We start from the raw sequence: 27,411 nt of genomic DNA on the forward strand, positions 1-27,411 counted from the left end.
CGTTAAGAGACCGGAAGAGGGCGGAGTCGGTGGGGGAACAAACGCGGGTTAATGACATCCTAGTTGAAATCAAGAGGAAGAAGTGGGCTTGGGCAGGGCATGTAATGCTAAGGCAAGATAACCGCCGGTCCTTAAGGGTAACGGAGTGAATTCCAGGAGAAGGCAAGCGTAGCAGGGGGTGGCAGAAAGTCAGGTGGGCGGATGAGATTAAGAAGTTTGCGGGAATACGGTGGTCGCAACTGGCGAAGGACAGGGTTAATTGGAGAGACATGGGAGAGGCCTTTGCCCTGCAATGGGCGTAGTCAGGCTGATGATGATGATGAAGGAAAACAACACAAGGTAACATTGTAAAGTAGGATGTTTATGAGACCATAAAAATAACGTATACGCTGTACATACTTGGAGTACGTTTGTCGAATGCGCATCGAATAAACAGTCCCAGAAATCCTGGTCCCATAGGGTACAAAAATACATCTGCCGTTATACAGTCCTCAACAAGAGCCATTTACCGAACACAGACTGAGGTGGTGCATCACACATTTTCGATCATCACTGCGATGCCTTGGCCACCGCCGATGCATGCGGAACCGATCGCATATTTTCCCTTCCGGTGCCTGTAAATAAACAAAGAGAAGAAAACACAAGTAGTTAACTACAAAATTGCTAGCAGCAGTAACAAAATGAACATCCTTGACTTTTCCGTAGATGAGCACAGCTACTGACCAAAGTCTCAATGGCATGAAATCTCTTTCTTTTAAGGACGGAAGAGGGTCTTAGAAATAAATTTTTATCAATGAAGTCACAACTATGAAATCTTCAGGGAACATGCATTTTTCCGTGCTGGTTCCAAATATGTAATTTAATTTTATGTACAACTAGTCCTTGTGCACTTATGCAATATGTTAGGTAACTTTTGCCAAGAGTTTTAAAGAAATTGTACTGCAGGGAACTTGTTAGACTGCATGCCATTGGTTTCTCTTGACATCAAGCTATGCAATAAGGGTAAAATTATCATCCTGCCTGTTATAGAGGTTGAGCTACAGGATTTTGAAATAATCAGTTTCTTCCCGTTTGTGAAGTGGCAAATTCAAAGCCCTGTAACTCAACTTCCATGATAGGCAGGATATTAATTTTGCCCTTATTGCATAATTTGATGCCAAGACAAGCCAATGGCATGCGTCCTAGCAAGTTTCCTGAAGCAAAATTTATTGAAAGCTCTCGGCAGAAACTTACACTACATATTATATAAGTGCCCAATGACTTGTTTTACATAAAATTAAATTACATATATTTGGAATCAGCACGCAAAACTACATGTTTCTTGAAGGTTCGATTATTGTGACTTCATTAACAATAATTTTTTTCCTAAGACCAGCTTCCCCCCTTAGGCATGCAATACATAATTAAGTCATCACTTTTAACAACTGGTTCCAGTTGAGGAGGTCAAAACCGGGGATTACTCAGGTTCACACGACCGACCGCTCCATGGCACCTCTTTCCTCCTCTGCCCTCCCCCTAGCTCCATTGGCTGAAACCAAACTGGCAGGTTCTGGAGTGGGTATGCAGTTCATTTTGGTGACAAATGCAAGCAACAGATGGCGCCAGCTGTCAAGCGCACACACACACACACACACACCTGCCAATACGTGTGAAAGCAGACTGAGCTTCCATCACCACTGTACATATGTTTTCAACCAGTTTTCTGAGCGGCAAACAAATTTTTGCACACTTCCCAAAGGGCGCTACATGTTGTAAAGAAGCTGGATTGTTTGAAGCACCACAGACAAGCCAACATCTCATGAAGTCTTTCAAGAACAGGCCAACCTCCAATGTCGGCACTCTCAGCTGAATGTCGCAGAAGCTCACTGACGATCACATGCAAATGCATGCTAGACAGGAACGTTTCTTCAGGACGTCACAGAGCGCCGGACTTATGAGTTATTCACCCACACAGCTTCTAGAATTAAAATATGCTCAAGGCTGTGTTCAAATCTGGCACTTTGGGGAAGGTGTTTACATACGCACAAAAGGTGAGTCACACAGGTACAGGCGTGGCCATAAGTAAACGGAGCACGCTATTGCGTTCGAAGTGCAATCACGCTTTCTCCATTGGTAACGAAGAAGCGTTGTTTGTCTACAAGGAAGCCCACCAACCTCCGCTACCAGCATGCGCATACCACTGCTGGAAATTTCGATTAGGTGATGCGTGAAAAATATTCCAAGACAGTTGCGTGCTCTGTTTACTTTTGTCCGCGCCTGTACTTACGCTCAAAGGTTTTGTATCATTACTGGTTTATCTGAATGCATGCAGTGACAGTGGCTGAGAAGATACTTGCAGGAAGCACCCTGTTTACCCTTATTAACTATTTATGATAATTCAAAATTTCGACTGATTTGAACATTTTTTCTAATCCTTGGGAGTCCAAATGAATGAGCATTTGCAGAAGCATCACCTGTGTTCTATAGGTGTGTAAGGGGAAAAAATGGGGGACTGCGTTTGCAACTTTCCCAGAAATGTTGCCTATTTGGGCAGAAAAAAAAAAAAATTCACCAGTGCTTATCCACAGTAGACAAGTTGGAGAACTCTGTGAGAGCTGAGCCGAGTCTGCTGACGAATCACCAATAAATTTTATATGGTTAAGCAACAATTGGCTGCATAATGATTCAACAACGCCACATCGCGGCTAAGCACTGTCTACAGCGCCCTCTTGAGTTAAGTGGACATGGCGCAATCTCGGGTTAAGGGGATGAAGAATAAGCAGCCCTATCAGTGGTTAAGTTGACTTGTAGCGCCATCTCATGCAAAGCAGACTAAACAGGATGGGGCAATGCGCGCACCAGTGCTAAACTGTCCTAGATCTCTTGTAAAAAAATTGACAGACGATTACGATAGTCTGTAATGCGAAATTTGAGTGAAGCTCTTCACACCCTGCCTGCCACTGCTGACAGCTGGGTGTGTTATGCTGCTAGCCACCCTCCGTCAGCAGTCTTCCGGTTGTCCATTTCTCTGCTCTTTCCGTGGCAGATGGCACTACTCTCCGCTCGGTGGCGTATCACGCCACCGACGACTACGATGCGGAATATATGAACGGCGCCTAAGTCTTACGCTTTAAAATGCTCCTAGAGTTCGCAGACTTCCTTGTTCGTGTTATATCTTTTAAGATCCTGTTTCGGTCTTACATTCGTACCTCAATTCGTAAGTAATGTTGGCCAAGATCCGTGCGCCGCTGGCTCCAACAGGATGTCCCAGGGCGACGGCTCCTCCGTTGACGTTGGACTTGGCAGGGTCCACGCCAAGTTCTTTCTCAACGGCGAGAAACTGGGACGAGAAGGCCTCGTTCACCTGCAAGCAGGAGAAGCAAGACAAGTTGCACAAGCGCAAATGTGTAAGGCTTCCTCAGGTAAACGTATTTTAGCAGGACGCAAATGCTTGAATCTGATACTGAAGTGAACAGATGCTTGACAGCAACTCTGACAGCAATTTCCTTCAAAAAAAAAAGAAAAAAAAAAACACCACTGCGAGCAGTGTCCAGTCAGCATTTCTTCCAGGCACTACAAGCTCCTCTTGCAGTGTACTGGGGCACCTTAGAAAGCTGCATTCATCAGTCATACTGCGTACCCCCATTGCATTAAGGCTCGAACTGGAATGTGAACACACGCGTGGGTAGCTGATGGCTTCTTGTCATCATGCCTTGCCACTTTTCAAGGTCACAGGTTCAAAATGTTGCTGTAGCACAGCTAACATTTGTTTGCTTCCACCTGTTCACTCACTGACTCCATTCACTAAAACATATAGGAAACAGTTTTAGCACACTCAATAATTTTTTAGTTGATTTATTAACTGACTAATAACATCCACAGGGCCTGGAAACATTTCAGAAAGGAGCGAAAGTATACTACTATAGTCGTAACTATGCAGTGATGACGAAAGATGGCACTAAACAGTGTGACTAGCTACATTGATGTCAGCTGCATATGTGACAGTGACAACGCTGTTGTGCACTCTAGCTCAATCTACCTGAAAGTGCTCAAGTTCTTTCCATTTTCCCAAGAAGGCTAAGTGAAGTACACAAGCTTAAGTAGATGCTGCATTCCTCCATCCTGCAATGTCATTTTGATTGTGGAGTAAATGATGGTCATACCAGGAAAATGTAGCTTTGCAAAGGACACCTGCCACACATCCTAGCTCGCACTGCCCTTCAATGTATGACATTTATTAATGTGCTGCAGTCTGCAGCATACAAGAACCACTAGTTGAATGACATACGATGATTCCACAAATGCAAGAGAGCTGTTCATTAACCACTTAAGGTGCTTTCTGCACACAATTGCTCACAAAGTGAATTTGGGGGCTTTTTCTGAAAGTGCACTGTACCTAGCAACAATTTATTTTGTATAAAATTAGCATCTTTCACAACGCAAAAAGCCTGCTTTTTTTTTATGCTAACTAGCGAATGGAGTAAAAATATTTTACAAAAACAGTGGGTTTAGTAATACATCATCCAGCATTTTGATGCACACAGACTTTGCTATCAGTAAAATTAACACACTTTTGTCTGAATTTCCAGCATCTTGAAAGAGGCCGTGATTCCATGGCCCCTTGGGTACTTATATGACAAATCTTGCCATTTTGACTAGACAAATTTCAACCACTCTGGGACAATGCCAAGATTTCTTTATGCTTTATGCCAAGATTCTTTATGCCTTTATGCCCACTGGTCGTTTGCGTTTTAAACCTAAAGAATTGAATTTTTCAAGCCCTGGATATCCTATTTTGGGCGGCGAATGGTTTTGTTGTGGACCTAACTAATGAATGGTGCTTGAAAGGTTTAATGCATGTAGCTGTCCTTCTACAAGAGCAGCAGCAGTCTAAAATTAGACACAAGCACTCAGCTTGCATTTTCCTTATGTGACTAGGGTTAAAAAAAAACAAAAACACTCACATCAACCAAATCCACGTCTTGCAGCTTGACTCCCGTCTTCTCGCAGAGCTGTCGTATCGCCGGCACTGGCCCAATGCCCATAATTGTTGGGTCAACACCTGGAACGAGAAGTCGGAATTGGCTGGGTAATATGATGGTAACGTTTTTAGCCATGGGCCACTGCAAACACTGAAAGCACACAGTGCAATGTCTCGAGTGCACTTTTCTGCATGTCTGTAGTAGTAAGACAAATCTCTCAGGCTCCATTCTATCTTACGCGTGGCACTGAGGCTAAAGGTGTTCCGAGATTTCGAATAAATGCCCTTTCTGTCTAGCTTCGTTGGTGCTTATTGACCCAGTGAAACCCTGCCACTGTCTGCAGTGATCAATCTACTTTGCTAGGCTGTTTTAAGTCTATCTTAAAATAACAATACCAGTATATCCACCTACAGTACCACACCCGATTTATTTTGTCACCTTCAAAGCTAACTTCAAGATCAGCTATCCTTTCAGTAGCACGAAAGCAACAACTCAGCTAAACTTGATTAGATATGTAAAAACAGAGCAAGGTGTGACAATATTAACTACAATGACATATTTTACAAGCTTCCCTCAAAAATATAAACAGATCAGAGCCTACAGTTCTGATCTCCACACACAGTCTCAAAGGATAAAAGGTGATGCCAAACCTATCACAGCAGGCAAAACTCTAACAACCCAACAAATCAAAATGTCCTTATGTATGCTAACAGGATGCTGGTACATTTATATATAGTGCTATATATATGCTTACAAAGTAGGAACAATTAGAGCCCCTTCGGGGTTATACATAAAAGCGCTCAATTGAGTGCGCACGATGTGAGTGTGCATTTGTATGTGTGTGAAAAAGAATTGCTGCACACTTTTACTTAACACTGCAGGAAAACATTTTCTTTAGCATGTGCTTACCCACGTAGCTGTACCCGACTATCCTTGCCAAAGGCTTCAGGTTATGTTTCTTGAGAGCCTCTTCACTGGAAATCACAATGGCACCAGCTCCATCACAGATGCCCTGCAAGTAATAAGAGAGCTCCTTTGTTGATGGTAATTCGCTGTTGGAGGTGAAACCAGACTTGAGCCAACCACAGAATGCTAGGCAATGTGACGCCGAACTACGACAACATGCAGCCTCTGTCCAATAATCTTCCCGCGAAAAAAAAAACCGCACTGATTCTTAAAGGTGCACTAAAGAAGATTCTGAGCTCGCCTTTTTAATCGCAGGAACTCGATCTACATGCTACAGGCATTCTTAGAAACTTCGAATTATTGTCCTCTGTGGCCGATTTATCTACTAATTGGGATTAAACTAAATAGGATTAACTGAATAGTATGTAATTAAACCTGTTAAATAGGATTAATCCCACTAAATAGGATTAAATAGGCTCCCATTTTTTTTTTTTGAAGTGACCTCCAAGAGTAGGAGTAGTCAACCAATGCGTGGAGTTCCTTTCAGCCAGCTGTGTGGCGGCTTGCCGCTCTGCCATCAACAGAGTGATACGTAGTAATACGCGGAGTGATCTGCGAAAGCAAAGGGTCCAGGTGTATTCCTAATTTGCGGCTATGTTGTCTGCGGGTGAAAGCACTCATTCACGGAAATATAAAAAAAAGACAAAATAAAAGCGAAAGCAAAGCCATCATGAAAGGGAAAAGCAAGTGCAAAAAGAAATGGAAAAAGTCTCCAGAAGAGAAAACGCTTCTCACCAGTAGAAGCTTGTGACATGGACTCATCAGTTTGATTCTATTTACTATTCATTCCATAGGAGAGCCGTATTGGCCCATGTCCTGACAGCATTTCTGCCATTTTGACAGGTTCCCACTCAGTGACAGTTAAAGCACAAAAGTCTAGCAGTGATGGCATGCTCTCACTTTAAAACAAAAGACTTTAATGCCTCATCGTTGTCGACAGAAGGTTGTCAGCAGAGGTGTCACGATTTTTCTAGTCAGACCAGAAAAAAATCTTTGTGCACGATGGGATTCGAACCACCATCCTTCCGTTCTGCAGCCGAGCGTGCTAATGGCTACGCTACTTCTGCCAACACATACGTAGTTCTCCTTGTCTAGGACGCTGGAGAGTGTTTGCAGAAAGGCGTCGAATCAGACGGATGCCTTCCAAACGCCCTCCAGTGTCTCCAGCATTTAAGATTCACTAACAACTGTGTGCTTAATTAACATCTTACCCACACATCAGTGACCCAAGCAGCAACACTGCGCTAAAGGCTTTCGCCTCACCGCACTTTAGGTCAACAAAGTGTCCCCCTGAATTTTTCCTTCCACGTGGTACAGAAAGGGTTCACTGACTGAGGCATTGCCGGCCGTAACCGTGCCGTCCTTCTTGAACAAAGCAGGCAGCTTGGCTAGGGTTTCTATCGTCGAGTCGGGTCGGGGATGTTCGTCGGTGTCGAAGAGCACCTCCTTGCCTTTGATCTTGAGCGTAATCGGCGCCATTTCCTCCTTGAACCTCCCAGCTTTGTTTGCTGCATGTGCAAAAAGGTGTAAAGGCAAAAAGGCATATGTGCAAAAAGGCATGTGCAAAAAGGCCTTACCATCCTATGGTGCTAGCGAACAACTTACAACAGCTGCGTTGAGCAGAAAAAATACTGCGCTTCAGTTAGCATGCAGCCCTCTACTTCTCTTAATGGGGGGCCTGGCCTTGAAAAGAAAATTTTATTAATCTAGTCATAGTTATGAAATTTTCAGGGCACATGTATTTTTGTGCGATGGTTCTAGATATGTCATTTAATTTCATGTAAAACAATTCCTTGAGCACTTATGACATTTTTATGCAAGTATTTTGTGAAGAGTTTTGAAGAAAATGTGCTGCAGGAAACTCGCTGAAATGTATGCCATTGGGTTCTCTTGATACCAAGAAAAGCAATAAGGGTAAAATTATCATCCTGGCTATCATAGAACTTGAGTTGTAGGGTACTGAAGCTGCCACTTCAGAAACAGGAAGACATACTTTTTCTTCTCATTTCTGAAGCGATAACTTCAAACCACTATAACTTAGGTTCTATGATAGGCAGGAAGACAATTTTACCCTTATTGCATTCCTTGGTGTCAAGAGAACCCAATGGCACACATTTCAGCAAGTTTCCCGCAAGAAATTTTTTACATAGCCCTTAACAAAATACATGCATAAAAATTACATAAGTGCTCAAGGAATTGTTTTACATGAAGTTAAATGACATATTTAGAATCGGCATACAAAAATACATATTCCCTGAAGATTTCTTAACTGTGACTTCATTAATAATTTTTTTTTTCAAGACCAGGCTCCCCCCCTTAATTCATCCCATAATTGAGTACGTGTCTCCAATCTGGAATCCTCACAAACAATGTGAAATTGATCAAATCGAAAGCATCCAAAGAAAAGCCATCAGGTTCATATATCGTCAATATGGTCATTGTTTTTCACCTTCTTGTGCCTTGTCCGTGCGCTGTCAGATGGATTCACTGAAGTTCTTGCACTGCATTATCAGTTCACTTCATCATGTCACACCGAATGCCTATCTTACCCCTGATATTCCCCGATCAAACAGGAGCCATCACAGCCTTAATGTTAAGCCATACTTCGCTCGTACTAATAATTTCAAACACTGCTTTTTTTCCTCGTACTATTGAAAATTGGAACTTAATTCCTGGCATAATGCGGTCTCTTCCATTAAACTCGCTTTTAACAGCTATTGGTGCCGCAAGATGTTTTCTTTGTGGTGTGCTCATTGCGCATTGCTTCAATTTAATAGTTACTGCCTATCACATTGTTTGTACCATGTATTCAACCATGTTAGATGTAATCTTTTTGTATGTGTGTTGTACATTGCCGTTTCTACACAAATTGTTAACCCCACTCCTGCAATAGCCCCAATAGGGGCTGCAGTGTGTAAAAATACATAAATAAATTCTAAACATGGAGGGCTAGTCTAAGGAGACACGTGCAACATTCTACGTGTTCAGCCAATCATGCATCACCACAATGTACTTTTATTAAGGCGAAAGCCATTAATGCCTCATCTTATTGCCTCATCGTTGTTGACAGAAGGTTGTCAGCAGAGGTGTCATGCTTTTGATGGGTGTCCATGAGATATGTGAGACAGTAAATATGTGAAACAGTTACCGCGTAATTTCCTTTCCCCAAATACAATCTTCATTTTCCATTCATGTCCCATTCCACTGCTAAAGGCGAAGCTTACGCGTCATTAATTAGCCATCAATTAGTAATTTGCAATTACTTAGTAATTAGTCATTAATTATGTGTGATGTCATTAAGTAGTGACATTACCAGTCACCCAGAGGCAGTCAAAGTGGTGCGCACACTTTAGACAGTCAAGGTGCCCCCTGAATTTTTTCCCTTTTGTGGATGTAAATGTGTCAGCCCTTTAGGCAAGCAAGGCAACAGTGAAATTTTATATTTGGTCACAAGGAAGAACATCCTGGCACAAAAAAAAAAAACTCCTCAAAGATCATGACCGATTATGATCATGGAAAAGAAGACGCAGATGAGGGTCAACGAGAATGTTGTGGACAGTTTTTAAGAGGGGAAGCTGGTCATACAAAAAAAATTTTTTGTTAATGAAGTCACAATAATGCAATCTTCAAGAAAAGTGTATTTTTGAGTGCCGTTTCGAAATAAGCAATTTAATTTTATGTAAAAGAAGTCCTTGTGCCCTTATATAATAAGTTATGCAAATTTTTTGCTTAGAGCTTTCAATAAAAGTTGCTGCAGGTAACTTGCTACGACACATGACATTGCTTTGTCTTGACATCAGCCTATGCCTATCATAGAAGTTGAAGTTCAGTTACAGGGTTTTGAATTTGCCACTTCACAAATGAGAAAAAACTGATGATTTCAAAATCCTATAATCCACCTTCTAAAACAGGAAGAATGATAATTTTACCCTTATTGCATAGCTTCATGTCAAGAAAAGCCAATGGCATGCAATCTGACAACAAGTTCCCTGCAGTAGAATTTATTTCGAACCCTCGGCAAAAGTTACCTAACATACTGCATAAGTGCGCAAGGACTTGTTGTACATTAACCTAAATTGCATATTTGGAATGAGCACGCAAAAATGCGTGTTCCCTGAAGTTTTTATAGTTGTGACTTTACTAATGAAAATTTATTTCTAAGACCCTCTTCCCCCCTTAAGTCTTGAGCAGTGAAAACTGTCGTGCAATGATGCAATGGCTGTGGCAGCTTGAAGTGCAAGCACATGCCACATTCAGAACTGAGGCTTGAATGCTGGCATTTACAGTCTTTGACAGTGGGGCGACTACTTTGCATACCTTCAGCCCATCGCTTCTGTGACCGCAGGGCAAACTGGTCCACTTCCTGGCGACTGATTTTGTACTTCTCGGCCAAGTTTTCAGCCGTGATTGCCATGGGAAGCTTGCAGTACATGTCTGTCAGTGTGGCCAGGAGAGAGCACTCCATCTGCCACGAGTCAGGCAACAAACGTTTTTGGAAGTTTTACTCTGCGTTAAAAATATGAAATGGTGCTTTACTGAGGCAAAGAGAAGAAAGAGGCATCTAAAAACAGTTTATGACATAGAAATTGAAAGCCATGTCATCACAGCACCAAGAAAACCACCACAGAAGGCAAACAGACTTGACAATAATGCTAGCTATTGTATAATTAAAAGAAATGCTTTGTCAGTAATTGGAACAAAAAGGACAGCTGAAATGTTTCACTGCAAAAAGACTAGTTTGCTTCACATTTTCAATTCTGCAAAGTGCGACAGCAGTCGGCCATGCATGTTATTTGCTCTGCTACTGGTCACATACACCAATAATACCAAGTTCTCAATTACAGCTCTTAACAAAAACACTAAATATTATATTCAAAAAGAAAACAGATCCCTTTTCTATGATATAGATGGTCGATAGTCCCTGAAAAGCTTAAACCGTAGAATAAAAAGATGGAAGTTTGTTCCCACAGAGCTGCAAAGACTCCGAGACTGTTTGCTCTCATAGATGACAATAATGCAGAACGGAGTTAAACAGAGGCTTTTAGTTAGGGCCCAAACCAAGAGAGACAGCCAGTTGAAGTCGTTCTTTTCGTTCCTTTTCTCCAACAACATAGTCGACATAAACCAACAAATAGTAAAAAAAAAACAAACAGTGTTCGTACCTCAGGCTGCAGTCCAAACTTCACACCAAACCTGACATCTCTGACAATAAAGGGGCTCAGACTCATGTTTTCACTCCCAAATGTGAGCGCTATCTCGGCGTTTCCAAGAAGTATTTCCTGCATGCAAAAAAAATTGGCAGAGGGTTTAGCATAGATAAGCGCAGAATATCATGCAGTAGCACTGTTTACAATGGGCACGTAAGGTCCTTACGTGCTAAAGACGTTTGACCTAAAGGCCCTTACCATAAAGGCCTTTGGACCAAGCGTTTTCTATCTAAAGGCCTCCACCCAGAAAGCATTTACTATGAAGACCTTCACCGTTGAGACATTTGACCTAAAGGTCTTCAACACAAAGGCCTTTGACATAAAGACCTTTACCCTGAAGGCCTTCACACAGGTGAAGGCCTGCCTGCTGCCGCAAAGCAGGCTTCAGGGATGCACTATCGTGATGGAAAGAAACGCGAACAACGCAGCAGTATCTACGTGCTCTGCTGTTCAATTTCCTTTTCATCAGGCTTTTACTCGGGTGGTATGAAAAAGACCCAAAGAGTGGTCCTCGAATGTATCACGGACGAATCTAGCATTTTTTTTGCTATCACTGAAGTTCCACCATTCGCATTTCTTTCCATTTACATCGCCCCTGTACATACATATACCCCAAGTCGGAAAAAGTGCTTAGTAGTGCTACCACAATAAAACGTGATGGCGGCTCTGTGTGATGCTGAGGACGACTTCATCTAATTACTGTTCTTGGTAGAAATCTACTATTCTCTGGCTCATCTTCCACCATAAAACCTGCATGGCTATGAAGACTCTTTGCTATGATGAACAAAGGAAAACAGGACGATACTAGCGAGAAAAATCAAACAGCACTCTGTTAGTGAAACCTAAGCAATAGCATGGTTAGCTTTTCCTTCGAATGTGGCGGCTACTCTTAGCGAGAAATACACTTTTATGGAACGTTCGTTCACCAGCCAATACCTGCCCCGTTTTGCATTCCCACTTTTATTAGATTTGATATGCACATTACAGTTCAAAGTGGTTTCTTATCACAAAAACACAGGTTAAGAATATTGAACTATCACTACCCAAACTTGAGTTCTAGAATAATTTGTCTATACCTAATGTATGCCTGCTGATTCATTAAATTTGCGATAGTTTCTTCAAGTTTAATATAAATGTGAAGAGCAACTAGTAGCTGTTGAATGCTGATTGAATGCACTGGGCTACAGCAAACTGCAGAATGCAGCACTGACACTTGCCACAGCCTCCTTTTTTTTTTTTTTTTTTTGCACGAGGAAAGCATCAAGTTTTCGTGAAAACTTGGAGGGAACTTAAAACTAGGGCAGAAATGAGCTGCAAAGCCACCTCTCATGTATTTATGTAGATAAACAATTGTCATACAGCTTCGTGCTACACTTTCTTTTTGTTTTGTTTCTGCCTGTGGACGTGAGTGCTTTGAGTGTGAGCGTAAGTTTAAATGAGTGTGGGTGATTGGATGTGAGTGCAAGCGGACAATAGTGTGAGTGACTGATTGTGAGTTTACATGAGTGGGTGAAAGTGGACAAGAGTGTGAGTGGGCCACCTCTCATGGTGCCGAGGTATACACGGGCACATGTATAGAAAACCGATTGCTTGATCGGGTCAAAACTCAGAGGTTAGTAGACTGTAGTGACACATGTGTGTACTAACATAAACTGTGAGCATGTAACAAACACCAAGGTGGTTGGTAAACGCACTAGCAAATGGCAACAAAACCAGTCAAACAGATGCAGTAACAAAAATACATAGATGTAACAGTCCGAGAGACAAACCATGAGCTAAAACAAAGCAATACACTTCAGTGTTTCTAAAATTAATGGTGAAGGATGGTGACAGTCTTTATTTTCTGCTCCTAGCTGGTTCCTCTATCTGCCTTCATAAAGTGGCCACAGGACGAGTCTGGCTTTGAAGCAGATTATCCCAACTGGCATGTTCAAAGAGTTCTGCTCATAATTATTTCAGCTTTCTGTCCTGCTAAAGGATGCTTTATTTGATTTGCACCGTAGTAAGAATTTCTGGAGGGCTGACAACGCTCTCAATTACGTCTCGTCACCTGTCACTTGAATCATTTTCTCACGTCGAGCTAATCAGTCGGTTAACCTTACAATACACAAATCAGATACAGAAACGAGAAATTTTTCATAAATTAGCAAGAAACATGAGGTACAGTCAAGCTATTCTCACTGGCAAGAAGTATGTTGTCGTTTCCACATAGTTCCACACAGAAGTTGTACACAACGAAAAACAAGCTAACATGAGTGATGGATGAATACAGAGGCTGATCCCAGTGCTTGGGCTTTAACTATATAAGATTCAATTGTGCCACTATCTTAGCTTTGTGCACTCAGTAGTGCAGCTTTCGGCTTTAGCAAATGAAATAGTTAAAACAAAGCCTGGTGTGTGCTCACCTGCACTCCGTTAACAGCTGCTTGAAAACCGGAACCACAGAGTCGGTTTACATTGAGGCACGGTGTCTTCTGTGGTAGACCACAGTGCAGGGCAACGTGCCGCGAGCAGTACGGACTGTCTTTCGCAGCGGCCTGGTCGATGTGAAAAGAAAAGCACAAAAGGTAAATGACTACAGACTCGAGACCTTGAAGACACAGTGCAAAAAGGCTGGATGAATGGCAAGAGACACGACAAAACGATGTGTTTGTGTTGAGAACCATCTAAAAACGGTGCACAGAAAAACACGCAAAACACAGGGAGAACGGACAGGACAAGAGCACTCTTGTCCTGTCCGTTCTCCCTGTGTTTTGCGTGTTTTTCTGTGCACCGTTTTTAGACGGATCGTTACCAACTAGCCCAACTTTCTGCTTTACTGAACTCTATTTGTGTTGAGAAGGCCTGGTGTGCCTTAATGTTCACCTTAGCTGTTTGCGCTTCTTCAAGAACTAACAGCACGAACCAACTAAACTCCGTTTCATACCTAGCAGGCAACGCTGCCAAAGCTAGCAGCGTCTGTTCGCGCAGGCTAAGTCCGCACGCAAAAAGTAGTTCGCCATACAACCAAAGCGAACACAAACGTATTTCGTAGCGCCAAATCTTAAGTGCCGTGACTGGCACCCCCTGGACTTCGTTTTACCTCTTGCCACATTTTCGTCCTGCGACTCGTCGAGATTTCGAGAAGCAAAAAATACATGTAGCGGTATGACACGCGATTGGTAGGGTGAATCGCTTCTACTAAATCCATGCCCAAAAAGTAGTTCACACTCCATGAAAATTATGGCCAAAGAGCCTGAACACTGAGCGCCTCACAGCTCGACCGTGATTTTCAGTGCTACTACATCGTTTTATACTGCTCTTTGTATTCGTCCAAACAGTGACTGGAGTTTTGAGACGAACAAATGATACATGGCGGAGTAATATGGTTTCCCGGATGCACTACTTCAGCAACCTCCGCAGCGTTGCCTGCTATGCATGAAACGGAGTATAGTCCAGCCCAAAATTTTGTTTGGACAAGGCTTAAGTCTCAGCTATTTGGTATAAGTTTGCCACCACAGACCAACAGCATTACACAGACATGGTGAGAAGTGTTTCATTCTATTTGCCTTCTCTGTTAGTGCACACGTAGCGTTGTTGCATACAGGCGATGAATGTGTACCAAATAGCTAAACTTCCAGTTCTGTTACAACTAATTTCCAGTTGAGTTTGACTGGATGATTTCCGGCCTATCTCATCCCCGAGATAGATTGGAAATGGTTCATAATACCCAGCTTTGCACAATACCCTACAAAAAAAAGGAAATCACAGGGACACCTAATTACGTTACGTGTTGTCAATGCTATAGTATCTGAAGCTGTTGATGCCTTTACTGGAAATGAAGCCACTTCCTGTCTCTCGATGTAACTGCTGTTCGCCCAATGGGAATGCTCCAGTCTGGTGGCTTCCCTCTAGCCAATCAGCGAATTTAGCTTGCAACGGCACATTTCTTTTTCCCGATGATGTTTCTAATGGAATCACATTAAAAAAAAATACCTCCTTTTAATTCAAAATGTCATTGCTATGCTTTAATACCACCACACTCTGCTCTTCGGGTATTGCCATGATCACTACTCTGCCATTCCGTGCACCACAGTTATGATCATCCACAACTCGGAGTACTTTAAAGGGTGACTTTGAAGATTATATGGAGAGACAGAGATTGAGCTTCACTGCAAAGTTAATTTCAGTTTCACTGAATTCATTTCTTGAGACTCGCATAATGATGCCTTCCAGGATCTCAAGACTAAAAAGGTCTGAGATTACAGTTGACAATAAATTGCAGTGCCATTGTGATTGCTACTGCAACTCGGTTTTGTGCTCAAGAGACAACAGCGATGTTTTTAGTTATTCTCTCAGTCAAACAGCATACTAAGTTGCCCCCCATACCTACACCTTCAGTAAGGGAGTCTACAAAGGCTATGGCTTACCTGGTTAACAATGCCACCAACGCAGACATCAACATTTTCTGGCTTCACCCCTGCACTCTCTAGTGCTGCTTTGCCAGCAACCACAGCCAACTGCGTTGGTGTGTGGTCTTTCAACTTGCCTCCCATGGCACCAAAAGGTGTGCGCTTAGCACCCACAATGTACACCCCTGGAACAAAGGAGAGAAAGACCAAACAACACTTATGATGGCTTGCACTTGCATGCACTGATGGTGCAGTCAATAACAGGACTGAAAAAAAAAATGCTATGGGATGTCAGTGCACATGAAAGATCCCCATGTGGTGGGAGCCCTTCACTACCACACACCTTTCTCTTTCACTTCCACCTTCCCCATAGAGCAATTGAGGTGTCCACTGAGAAGCAAGACAGTTACTGTGCTTTTCATGCCCTTAAAACCGATTGTCATTTTTCATTTTTCACACTGCGCTGCCCTGCAGTGTCCCCTTGCTTGGTACCACAGCACTTGACCCTTTCTCACCACATGGCCTTCTAACAGCAAACCCTCACCCTTTGCACTGCCCCTCTATATCCTGCTGCACCTCTCTCTTTCACTTCCACCTTCCCCATAGAGAAGTTGAGGTGTCCACCGAGAAGCAAGACAGTTACTGTGCCTTTCATGCCCTTAAAACCAATTGTCATTTTTCATTTTTCACACTGCGCTGCCCTGGAGTGTCACCTTGCTTGGTACCACAGCACTTGACCCTTTCTCACCACATGGCCTTCTAACAGCAAACCCTCACCCTTTGCACTGCACCTCTATATCCTGCTGCACCTCTCTCTTTCACTTCCACCTTCCCCATAGAGAAGTTGAGGTGTCCACCGAGAAGCAAGACAGTTACTGTGCCTTTCATGCCCTTAAAACCAATTGTCATTTTTCATTTTTCACACTGCACTGCCCTGGAGTGTCACCTTGCTTGGTACCACAGCACTTGACCCTTTCTCACCACATGGCCTTCTAACAGCAAACCCTCACCCTTTGCACTGCACCTCTATATCCTGCTGCACCTCTCTCTTTCACTTCCACCTTCCCCATAGAGAAGTTGAGGTGTCCACCGAGAAGCAAGACAGTTACTGTGCCTTTCATACCCTTAAAACCAATTGTCATTTTTCATTTTTCACACTGCGCTGCCCTGCAGTGTCCCCTTGCTTCAGTGTCACCTTGCTTGGTACCACAGCACTTGACCCTTTCTCACCACATGGCCTTCTAACAGCAAACCCTCACCCTTTGCACTGCACCTCTATATCCTGCTGCACCTCTCTTTCCCACCTTCCCCATAGAGAAGTTGAGGTGTCCACCGAGAAGCAAGACAGTTACTGTGCCTTTCATGCCCTTAAAACCAATTGTCATTTTTCACACTGCGCTGCCCTGCAGTGTCCCCTTGCTTCAGTGTCACCTTGCTTGGTACCACAGCACTTGACCCTTTCTCACCACATGGCCTTCTAACAGCAAACCCTCACCCTTTGCACTGCACCTCTATATCCTGCTGCACCTCTCTCTTTCACTTCCACCTTCCCCATAGAGAAGTTGAGGTGTCCACCGAGAAGCAAGACAGTTACTGTGCCTTTCATGCCCTTAAAACCAATTGTCATTTTTCATTTTTCACACTGCACTGCCCTGGAGTGTCACCTTGCTTGGTACCACAGCACTTGACCCTTTCTCACCACATGGCCTTCTAACAGCAAACCCTCACCCTTTGCACTGCACCTCTATATCCTGCTGCACCTCTCTCTTTCACTTCCACCTTCCCCATAGAGAAGTTGAGGTGTCCACCGAGAAGCAAGACAGTTACTGTGCCTTTCATGCCCTTAAAACCAATTGTCATTTTTCATTTTTCACACTGTGCTGCCCTGCAGTGTCCCCTTGCTTCAGTGTCACCTTGCTTGGTACCACAGCACTTGACCCTTTCTCACCACATGGCCTTCTAACAGCAAACCCTCACCCTTTGCACTGCACCTCTATATCCTGCTGCACCTCTCTCTTTCACTTCCACCTTCCCCATAGAGAAGTTGAGGTGTCCACCGAGAAGCAAGACAGTTACTGTGCCTTTCATGCCCTTAAAACCAATTGTCATTTTTCATTTTTCACACTGCGCTGCCCTGCAGTGTCCCCTTGCTTCAGTGTCACCTTGCTTGGTACCACAGCACTTGACCCTTTCTCACCACATGGCCTTCTAACAGCAAACCCTCACCCTTTGCACTGCACCTCTATGTCCTGCTGCACCTCTCTCTTTCACTCCCACCTTCCCCATGGCGGTTGAGGTGTCCACTGAGAAGCAAGACAGTTACTGTGCCTTCCATTTCCTTAAAACCAATTGTCATTTTTCATTTTCCACACCGCTCCTTCGTGCAGTGTGTGCAGTGTCCCCTTGCTTCGTGCCACTGCCCCTAATCCTCTCCCACCACACAGTGTTATAACTGCGAACCCTCACCCTTTGCACTGCACCTCTATATCCCCGCGCTGACACTCCCTCCTGCTGTGTCAAGCTGCAGCTGCCAGTCAGCTGCCAGTCGTCCCCTCCGCCTCAGCGCAGCACCTGTACAGTGCTTGCCTTATACAGCACCTATACAGTGCTCCCGCTTGCCACGCAACATTTGTTAAAAATCACCAGGTGATCAAAACATGCACATGTTCTGGAGCCCTCCACTACTAGGGCACCTCTCTCTTCCTTTCTTTCACTCCCTTCTTTATCCCTCCTTTACAGTGCAGTTCGGGTGTCCACCGAGATATGTGAAACAATTACCACAATTACTGCATGATTTCTTGCACCTCTCTTTTTCCTTTCCCTCTCTCTCTCATATTCCTTGCCTGCTCCACCAAGAAGTGAGACAGGTACTGCGCCCTTTCCTGTCCTCAAAATCAATTTCCGTTTTTTTTTTCAACTCCTGCTATGTCACACCTGCTACGCCTACGTCCTCCCCATACCCCGCCCTTCTGGTACTTATCCTCCTCACCTAGTCCTTCCAGTTTCCGCCGCTTCCTAGACCCCCCACACTATGCGGACACCTACGCCGTCGCGGAGGTTCCCCCCCCCCCCCCATTAACAGCTGTCGTAAAATATCTTCCCAAAGATGACAGGTTTCGGAGAACATATGAACACAGCAGCACAGGCAGGCACTTCTGCAGGGCTGAGTTTTACTTCACTAGTGTGGTTCAAAGAGGAAGGGAGGAAACAAGGGCATAGTGAGATGGGGAGAGGTATGCAAAACCTTGAAGGGCAGCCTCTGGAAACTTCATGCTAGGGCAAGGCTGTATGCATCCATTACCACTACTGTCATTAACGGGTGAAGTCCAATTAGCCATCTCACGCCCACCACAACTACACTATTCAAACAAATTTCCTAAGCTCATCTCTCTACATGACTGCCTGCTCCCCCAGCTGTTTCTCCTCACCTTCGAATTATCTCCTTTACCCTAAAAAAAAAAACACTTATGTGTTATTTGCACTACACACCTCACCTATGTTCATTTCCTCTTCATTTCCACTGGGATATCATGAGCTCGAATTTGTTCTTTGATTACATTCTGCTGCAATGCTACATCCACCTTTAAGACTGAATTCAACAAATGATATTAGCAGGGAACTACGCACACAGAATCATGCTAGACTATGCTGTAAGAGACTGAGCTTGGTAGTCTTGGTTATCAATTATGTGATGACAGCCCACACACAACATAAAAACTGTTCCAGTTGTTCCTGATAATTTTACTTAAGTGGTGTAATAATAAGCCAGCAGGACAATGAAATGTGCAACAAAAATCAGAAGCAAAAAGCTCTGAAACCTCACCCTTGCATTACCTGGGCCCAACCAAATATCATTTAGCAATGAGAATTACGGTGTTGACCATTAAAGAACACAAAATATTCTCTTCTGTAGAAAGGTAGGTTTATTACCTGGCTTTCCTGCAATTATCTTCAAGAACGCGATGAAATTTGGGCAGCATGATAACTTGATGTTTTTATTATTTTACAGCAATAGCCGTTAATGTTTCCCAGTTTTATGGCATTCGTGTAAAACAAAAGACGATGTAAATGGATGGATAGGCAACTGACCACCTGCGACCATGTGTGTTAAGGGCCCGACGTTAAGGGCCCGAGTGTGATGCAAGCCTATCATACACATCATATCATACACAAAATGTTAGTCTGCAGGGTGTTTAAATAAGGTCTAGGGCCGTAACACATATTATTTAAAGCATAACTAAAGTGTTTTGAGAATGCCAACGCACCCAACAAATTTAAAGGTTCACTTGTGTAGAATGAGTGCCCCACCGCCTAATAAAAATTTAGGTACCACCAGTGGTACCACTTAAGAGGACAGTGGAACTACCTGAGCCAAGTGGTTTTCTTACTGACCAAGCCAAGGGAACCATTTGGCATGCCAACTGGTACCACTTACTCCAAAGTGGTTTCCAAGTGAAACCACTTCAAAGACCAGATGAGACCACTTGCACTATACTGGTTCCTAAGTGAAACCGATTCAAAGGCCAGATGAGACCACTTGCACTATACTGGTTCCTAAGTGGAACCGCTTTGTTGAATTGTTGAACCACTTAGTTGAACCACTTTGAATTTTCATCTAGGGGTGAACCAATATGCATGGCAGATGGGCAAGGCACACGTGCACGAGCTGTTGTGATGCTTTACAACCACAAAATACATCTCCCTGCCTTGAACACTCCAGTGAAAGTTCTAGTTATCATTTATGAAAGTAGCTGCTTAAAGCATGTAAGGTGATGAAGTATGAATGGAGAACAACGAAAATGATGTTAATGTCAGTGTAGCGATAAAAAAAGTAACATGCAGGAGTGTGAAAAAAAAAGCTTTAGCCAAATCTCTTCTCACACAAATCGTTCCTTTAGTTGAAGTGAAATTAACGGTGTGCAGCACTGTCAGCACACAACGATACAACAGAGCATCCTAACCTTATGCCACTGCAAGCAGCCACAATTAATTCATGACAGTTCTGACACTTAAACATTTACAAGAGATAAGTTCAATTCTGAATGCATATTTTAATGCAACCGACTTGCAGGGTACCAAATAATGATTTCAATTTCACAGCACTGCAAAATGAAACAAGAACAAGAGAAATAAAATGCCAACACAAAAACAAACATATTAGCTCCTGGACAAAAAATATGTGAGGTTCATAAGGATTTCTAAAGGAGAGTCTTGAAACCTTCAAAGTAAAATCAACATGCACTAGTAATGAACTTCCCCGCTAAGATCCTCTCGTTTTGCTGTTGATAGTTCATGTTTGTTTCATGTCTGTGCCCTTCTTGTTCCGTCCTAGTGCATTGCTCAGACTTAGTGTCACAATGTATAAACTAGCCGACCAATGTGCCCTTTTACAATTCATTTCTACAGCACTGGGCTAGCAACATGCCCTTCATTTTGGTTGCACTGGAACTTTTTTTGTAGCACTTTATTGAACCTTTTTTTTTCTTTGGCCTTTTCTACAGCACCGCCCATGACTTGCATGGCCCATCTTAGAGTACTGTCTGATGCTCGCTGAACGATGTACCAATTTGCCCAATAATATACCCTGCACCTTATGTAGATGTACCAACTAGACCCAATGATATACATAGCATTTGACGTATCACCTAAATGCTGGCACATGACTAATGAATTTTAAATATTTCTTCTTCTAGTAATAGCCGTTGATTGCTCTTCTCATTTAAGCACAATTTAAGCTTCAATAATAGTGTGATGTGAGCCTCTAGGTAAATGCTTAAGGAGAAAGAAGAGAGTCTACAGGTACATTTTCGATCACAAGATGACCGCTGCATTTTCAAGCAAGTTTTATGTGTTTACTGAAACTATTCGGAGCCTAGCTACATAAAATGTTATTCACAGAATTTGTATCCAATAATTCCTCACAGATTGAAACAGTTTTGTACTACGATCCGATAGCAGCAGCAGGAAAACTTCAGCATCGAGGTCCACTGCTGTATCCACGTGAAACCGGACAAAAAATAGATTTCTTCCAAACTCCACATTACAACGAACAAATGTGATTACAACATGATTGTGAAAGGAGGAAATGTCTTTACTGAGCACGCAATCACAATTTTACCTTCGGTGTTCCCCGCACGCACATACCATGCATGTCCTATCTTATCGCTTTGTATCCGGGTCATTCTCGCTACACTCTGCACGGATCCTTAAGTACGGGTCTTTAGGTACTTTAAAATCTGCTGCAGTAGCAAAGCTACACAACGAATTCGCGCCGTGCACGGTGTCGTTTGATGAAAAAAGTTAACTGCAGAGAGGAAAGGAAGTTTGAAAGTCGATCTGTTTACCTCTCAGTAGCGATGCCATCTTGTCGTGGCCTTGTGAAAGTTATTTCCGTGAGACAGTAGTGAAGAAAGTACACTGCAGACAGGCGCAGCCGCAGACGGTGGCTCCAAAGTGCGCTACTATAAAGCCTTAAAGCCACGGAAGAAAAAGGACTTGTTGCAGCAGCCCGCGCAAGACCAAGCCAAGGGAGTGACACTCTCATAGAGCCAATGGGGACGTTTTTTTTCGAAGGCGATGGTGGCGGCACCTGGGAGAGGCGGTAAACGCATCAAAAATCCAATATGGCGGCGCGCGTTTAGGCGGCTGGTTGTGGCCGGTTGCTCGCGCTACAGTGCACTGTACCCGCGCGTTCCTGGTGCTGGCGGCCGCTAGCTCGATCCAAGCTTTGTAAATAGTGGTGATTAACTGATCCCGCGCTGCATTCACGCTTGATTTCCTAAGTACTTACGGAATCTGCTCACTCGCTTTTGTATTTCGATGTGTCTGTTGACGTAGCATGGTGTATGGTGGCGAGCGGCGCGACTGCTTAGCAGCTGCGCTCGATCGAGAACGAAAAACGTAAATGGTTTTTGTACAAAGAACAATTTATTAAAAGAACATCAGCAGTGACAATCGATGTCCAAAAAGTGATTTTAAGTATGAGTGACATTGCAGTATCAGTAACAGGCATCCTAAAAATCAAAATAAAAAAAAACGCCATTATGTAAACCTAGCAGACATGAGCGCACAGAGAATATATAGGGGATAAAAAAAGGTATCAAGGTACAGTATACATAATAAAATGCTACATGACTGAATATACGTTTGTACGCGACTTTGTAAGAGATTTAGGTAAATAGCAGAGAAGTAAAACATCTGACCTGTATTGAAACGCATCAGTCTGTGGCTATGAATAAACACACGCAGAGAAAGGCAGAGAAAATTTTCAACCTTTGACTCGTGTAGAAGAAATCACAGTGCGTTGGGCTAGGGACAACATAATATGCTGCAGTGCTAGTTCTTAGTATAAAGACTCCAAGAAAAGCTCACTGTGTGACTCGACATGACGCCAATGACGCTGCTGCAGTGCGAATGTCGCCGACGTCGCCGTTTTCGCTTGCGCGGCTGACCGTGCGTCGTCTGCTTGTCGTCTGCTGCCGCGTTACCCGCGTCGTCATCTTCGCAACTAATTTCTTTGATGTCTTATTTTTAATACCTATGGCTGGTTATAATTTAGTTCATAAGCATGTTATTATTATTGATAGTGGTCGAAAAATTTCACTTTTATTAGGCTTAACTGCAGCCCCGTTTACCGCCGATACCAGGATCGCTGCAATCGTTTCGACCGGGGCGCCACCCTCGGCGCGGACGCGCAACTTGCAACATGCCACAGCCCTGACCAAGCGACGTGTGGGCTGGGCTGGTTAAGAAGTTGAGGCAAGGAGGAAAGTCAGCTGTACTGTGCTAGATGCATAACCAACGAGACTAAAGTTTAAAGGGAGCATAGGAGCTGCCATCTAGATGTCACTATACACACTAGAGGAGTAAGAACATCAGAGTTAATACAACCAACATCATAGCGTTAATACGGTTGTATTAACTCTATGGTTAATACAAATGAACATGGAGGACAGAAGACATTCCTTCTAGGAAGCTTTCACTCTTTCCTCCATGCATATGATAAAAAAAAAAAGGCGGGTATTTCAAGACGCACACAAACCATGCACAAGAATTTTCCCCCCTCCAGACAAAAGACTTACTAAAGAACAAGAGGTTACGTGGCGTCGTCTACAGACGAGATCGATACGCACCCCATCACTCCTCGCGCACATTTATCCAGATCTTTACAACCCAAACTGCAAACACTGTGGCCACCGTGCTACCTACGATCACATCCTGTGGGACTGCAAAATAGAGCCACCTCCGGGTGATCTAGTTACAGCTCCTTCTCTCGAGCGATGGGAGACCGTGCTGGCTAGCTCTGACCCCAGAACGCAAGTTTTGGCGGTGGAGTGGGCTGACAAAGTCGTCGAGGGCTATGTACTCTCGACCACTTAACGCGACCTCTTGCCAAGCTCTTCCCGGCGAATAAAATGTTTTACAATCAAAGCACAGTCTTTTGCAACGGTACTCCAAGGCTGTACCAAACACCTGCAAACACTGGCTTTTCACGGCTTCAGTGAACTTCATGGTCAGTACCTGTAGATAAATGTTTCGAGTACACTAGAATAGCACAGTTTTCGAAATCAAGAGCAGAATTACACGTTGTTACATTTCGGGGCGATTCGACGAACGACGAACAAGCAGCGACACCGAAGGTTGTCAGGAATGCCTTTATTCCATCTCGGCAGCCGGGCAGGAAAGAGCGGCGCAGCGCTCTGCCGTAGCGCTTATATAGCCCGCGATACCAGCGTTTTGCATACGCGTTACGATAAACAAGAAATCAGCAATACGTTCCGCGCAACAGAGGGTGTTATCACCAAAAGAACGTAACAACATGCTCTGTACGACGCAGTAAACCTTATCGGAATATGATTCACTCATACTTAAGGCTATACAAGTGTCACAAGAAGATGTTTGTTTGCTGAAAAAATAACGACTCCAGGAACGTCCGTGTGAAATATTAGGGAGGGCGTAAATATTTAGTTCTTTCGGTTGAGTGACACCTTAGTGACATCCCATTTTGTAAATATTGTACGCACAATAAGTACTATAAAACGTCCCTACAGTAGCATGTCTGCATCAGAGTCACAGGAAATGAGTGAGTTGTAATGTGCACTAAGTGCAAAAGATGCGCAAACAACAGTTAATTGAACATCGATAAACTGATCGCATATCAGGTAGATTACATCTCGGGAAAAAAATGAAGAAGAGTGACACAAACAGTGCAAGAATTACCGAGCAATGGTCACGCGTTAGGTCTCACTTGGCGAACAGTTCGCAATCAGACGTGCTGTGCATGGGCGCACTTCGAGCACAACCAAACGCTTCTGGGAATGCGTCGCTGTTCTTGACAGCTTCGTTGCAGTTGGCTCGGGCCACGGGTTCATTGGGCGCCTTCTTAGGGACACACAGCAGGTAACACATGGCCACAAAGAATGCCTGGGCCGCAGTATAGTTCCTGAGCCGCTGCGGAGTCGTAGAACCGGCGCTGGTTTTCCAGGCCTTCAGCACGAGATCCACCGCCACCGAGCGGTGGACGACATCGCGGTGGTGGCGAAAGCTCGAGCCCTGGACAAAGCAGCCCAGCCTGCGGTCCAGTTCCGCCGTCAGCACAGGGTTGCCCTCACGTCGGATCCTGTCTGTGAAGAGGTGCGTCGCGGCAGCCCCCAGCAGAACCCCGAAGGAGCCGTAGTTGGCGGCGTCGATGCTGTCAGCGTGGAAGAGCGGCAACATTGAAAATAAGGGCGGCACGCGGATAAGCTCGTGGTCTCGGTCTAGCAGCGTGTAGTTTCCAGCCTCGCGTAGCACAGCCATGTATTCGGATCGGACATCTTTCAACTGTTCTTCGGTAACGCTGAGCATGGCAAGTGCAACGGCGATCCAGTTGTCGAAGAAGGAGTTAACCATGCTGCTGACGTTGGCGAATACCTCGTTGAGCTGCACCTCTGTGACACGAACGTTGTGGTAGAGGGTGTCGCTAAAGTCTGAGTCGGTCACGGCCGGACGTCGCAGCAGGAGTGACCAACGCCCCAGACTGTGCTCGCGCAGAAACTCTTCAGAGACGCTGCGCGTGAGGACACGAACAGCGGCCTGGACCGGCGACCCGGCGTTCTCTCTCTGGAAGGGCTCGTACGCCGCCCAGCCCATCACTGACTCGACAAATTCAAGGCAATCGGCACGATAGGGACGTTGCAGGCCGAAACCCCTGGCGGTAGAATCGTACCAGAGTTTGGAGAACTGCTTACCCAAGACCCTCCACATGGCTTGCAAAGTGATCCAGCCCATGTATAGCTGCAGCTTCTGCTCTCCAATCTCCTCGATAGCTTTAATGAAGCGTTTGAAATAGTCGAGGCCGCGAACCCTCACCATCGCTGCTGCTGGAAGACCCAGGACTGACGTCAACAGTTCCTGCAAGCGCTGCACATACTTTCTGTCCACGTGTTCCCCGATGGCGTGCACAGTGCTGAAGCTGGAAACCGTGTGGTTTTCTCGACCGCTGTGTACGAGATTCAGGGTGACATCGCGCTCAACTTGGAAAAAAATGTCAAACGGCACGACTGAGCCGGAGCCGGTGTTGTACAGTTCTACAGCGGACTCGTAGTACCTCCTGTAGGCGACTCCGTGCTGCAAATATTCCCGCCTTCGGATCCACGCTGACAGCGCATCGCCTGGCTCGATGCTGAGCGAGAGACCCCCTTGCTCCTCGCCCGAATACAGAGCTTTTCGAATTCTTACCAGCGGCGACAGGCGGAACGTCTCGAATACTTTGGCGGCCATTGCAAAAACGTCCGGAGCCTCCGGAATGGCAGGCCATGTCGCACCTATTCCAGCGAGTGTGACCCGGAACTTGTCGACTTCGTTCATGCGGCCCTCCACAGTGTCCAGGCAGCTCTTCAGGAGGCTCGCCATCTTGACGGCTGTCGTTTTCAGCTTCAGGTGTGTCAGCGGATGGTATCCTTCCACGACTGCGTCGAGAAACAGGCTGAGATGTTTGTCGTACACGGAAGCACTCTCCGCGCGTCTACCCCAGCCACTGCAGACGAAGTCGTAAAAGTTGTCGCAAGGGTTGACGCTGAAGTCGGCACCTTCGACGAAAAGGGTGTTCAGGGCGAGGCAGGCGCCCGTCGTGCAGACCTCGGATTCTACCTGCGGTGTCTTGCCGGAGACAAGTGCGACGGCGATCAGCACGACGATGCACGTTGAGGCAAACAGGACAGCTATCACCAGAAGCCGCGGGTCGTAAAGTATGACCTTTGCCGCAGATATGCTGCGTGTCGGTGTTCTTCGGTGACTCGGTCTGTAGAATGAGGTTGAGGTTGCCGCGGTCATTACACTGTACAGTGGGGTTCCGTAGCTGGAAGCGGCAGCGGGGGTTGCCGGTGATGCTGCTCCGGGTCCACTTACCAGTGACCCATATAGTGATCCTGGACCGGAGTCTGGTGCCGTGCGAGCGAAAGTTAATCCTGCAGCTAACGGCGGAGAGGAATTGACGCTGCCGGCCGGGGATGCGCGACCCGAATCGGCGCGAACCGCGGGTGAGGCGTGGCCCCAACTTGGACTTTGGGCGGCTGACGTGTACGGGGAAGCGGGACCGGGCTGCGAGACGGCGGCTGAGGCCACGCGCGAAGGAGACTTGCTGGCGTCCGGTGCCGGAGAGCGGGATCGTGGCGAGGCCGCTTGCCCCGGTGACTTGGGTGGCGAGGCTTTCTGGGCAGAGAGGGAAAACGAACGAATAAGAGGTACAAATCTAAACTTTTGACGATGACCATTGCCTGGGAGATTCAACACGCTTTGAAATAAAAATTGGTGTGGTTTAACTACTCGAACCTGGTTGGAGAGCGAAAGCTATGGCGTAGCAAGCAACTATAGCAGTCTTTGGGAAAAACATAGCGCACTCCTAAG

General features: G+C 44.9%; 2 protein-coding genes across 2 annotated transcripts; both read right to left on the bottom strand.

Annotated features, from left to right (window-relative positions):
* Positions 1 to 340: 340 nt before the first annotated feature.
* On the bottom strand, positions 341 to 22,071 carry yip2 (yippee interacting protein 2). The gene is made up of 10 exons (XM_089553469.1): positions 21,870 to 22,071; positions 15,544 to 15,710; positions 13,540 to 13,671; positions 11,090 to 11,206; positions 10,245 to 10,392; positions 7,260 to 7,435; positions 5,871 to 5,973; positions 4,944 to 5,041; positions 3,189 to 3,343; positions 341 to 614 (listed from the first exon to the last, which is right to left on the bottom strand). The coding sequence occupies exons 1-10, from the start codon at positions 21,886 to 21,888 to the stop codon at positions 533 to 535; spliced, it is 1,197 nt and encodes a 398-aa protein (XP_089409595.1). The 5' UTR covers positions 21,889 to 22,071; the 3' UTR covers positions 341 to 532.
* Positions 22,072 to 24,235: 2,164 nt separating this feature from the next.
* Positions 24,236 to 27,255, bottom strand: LOC149366976 (endothelin-converting enzyme 2-like). The gene has a single exon (XM_089566221.1). The coding sequence runs from the start codon at positions 26,836 to 26,838 to the stop codon at positions 24,769 to 24,771; it is 2,070 nt and encodes a 689-aa protein (XP_089422347.1). The 5' UTR covers positions 26,839 to 27,255; the 3' UTR covers positions 24,236 to 24,768.
* Positions 27,256 to 27,411: the final 156 nt, after the last annotated feature.

This window comes from Amblyomma mixtum, chromosome 1, assembly GCF_055824585.1.
Source record: "Amblyomma mixtum isolate Tamu chromosome 1, ASM5582458v1, whole genome shotgun sequence".
Classification (NCBI taxonomy): Eukaryota; Metazoa; Arthropoda; class Arachnida; order Ixodida; family Ixodidae; genus Amblyomma; species Amblyomma mixtum.

Excerpts from the sequence above, each read along its gene's own strand:
- yip2 (XM_089553469.1), bottom strand. Across the intron at positions 11,207-13,539 it reads CAGCTGTTAACGGAGTGCAG|GAAATACTTCTTGGAAACGC; the intron begins GTGAGCACACAC and ends TTTTGCATGCAG. Across the intron at positions 7,436-10,244 it reads ACAGAAGCGATGGGCTGAAG|CAAACAAAGCTGGGAGGTTC; the intron begins GTATGCAAAGTA and ends TTGCACATGCAG.
- LOC149366976 (XM_089566221.1), bottom strand. The coding sequence starts at position 26,838 with ATGACCGCGGCAACCTCAACCTCATTCTACAGACCGAGTCACCGAAGA.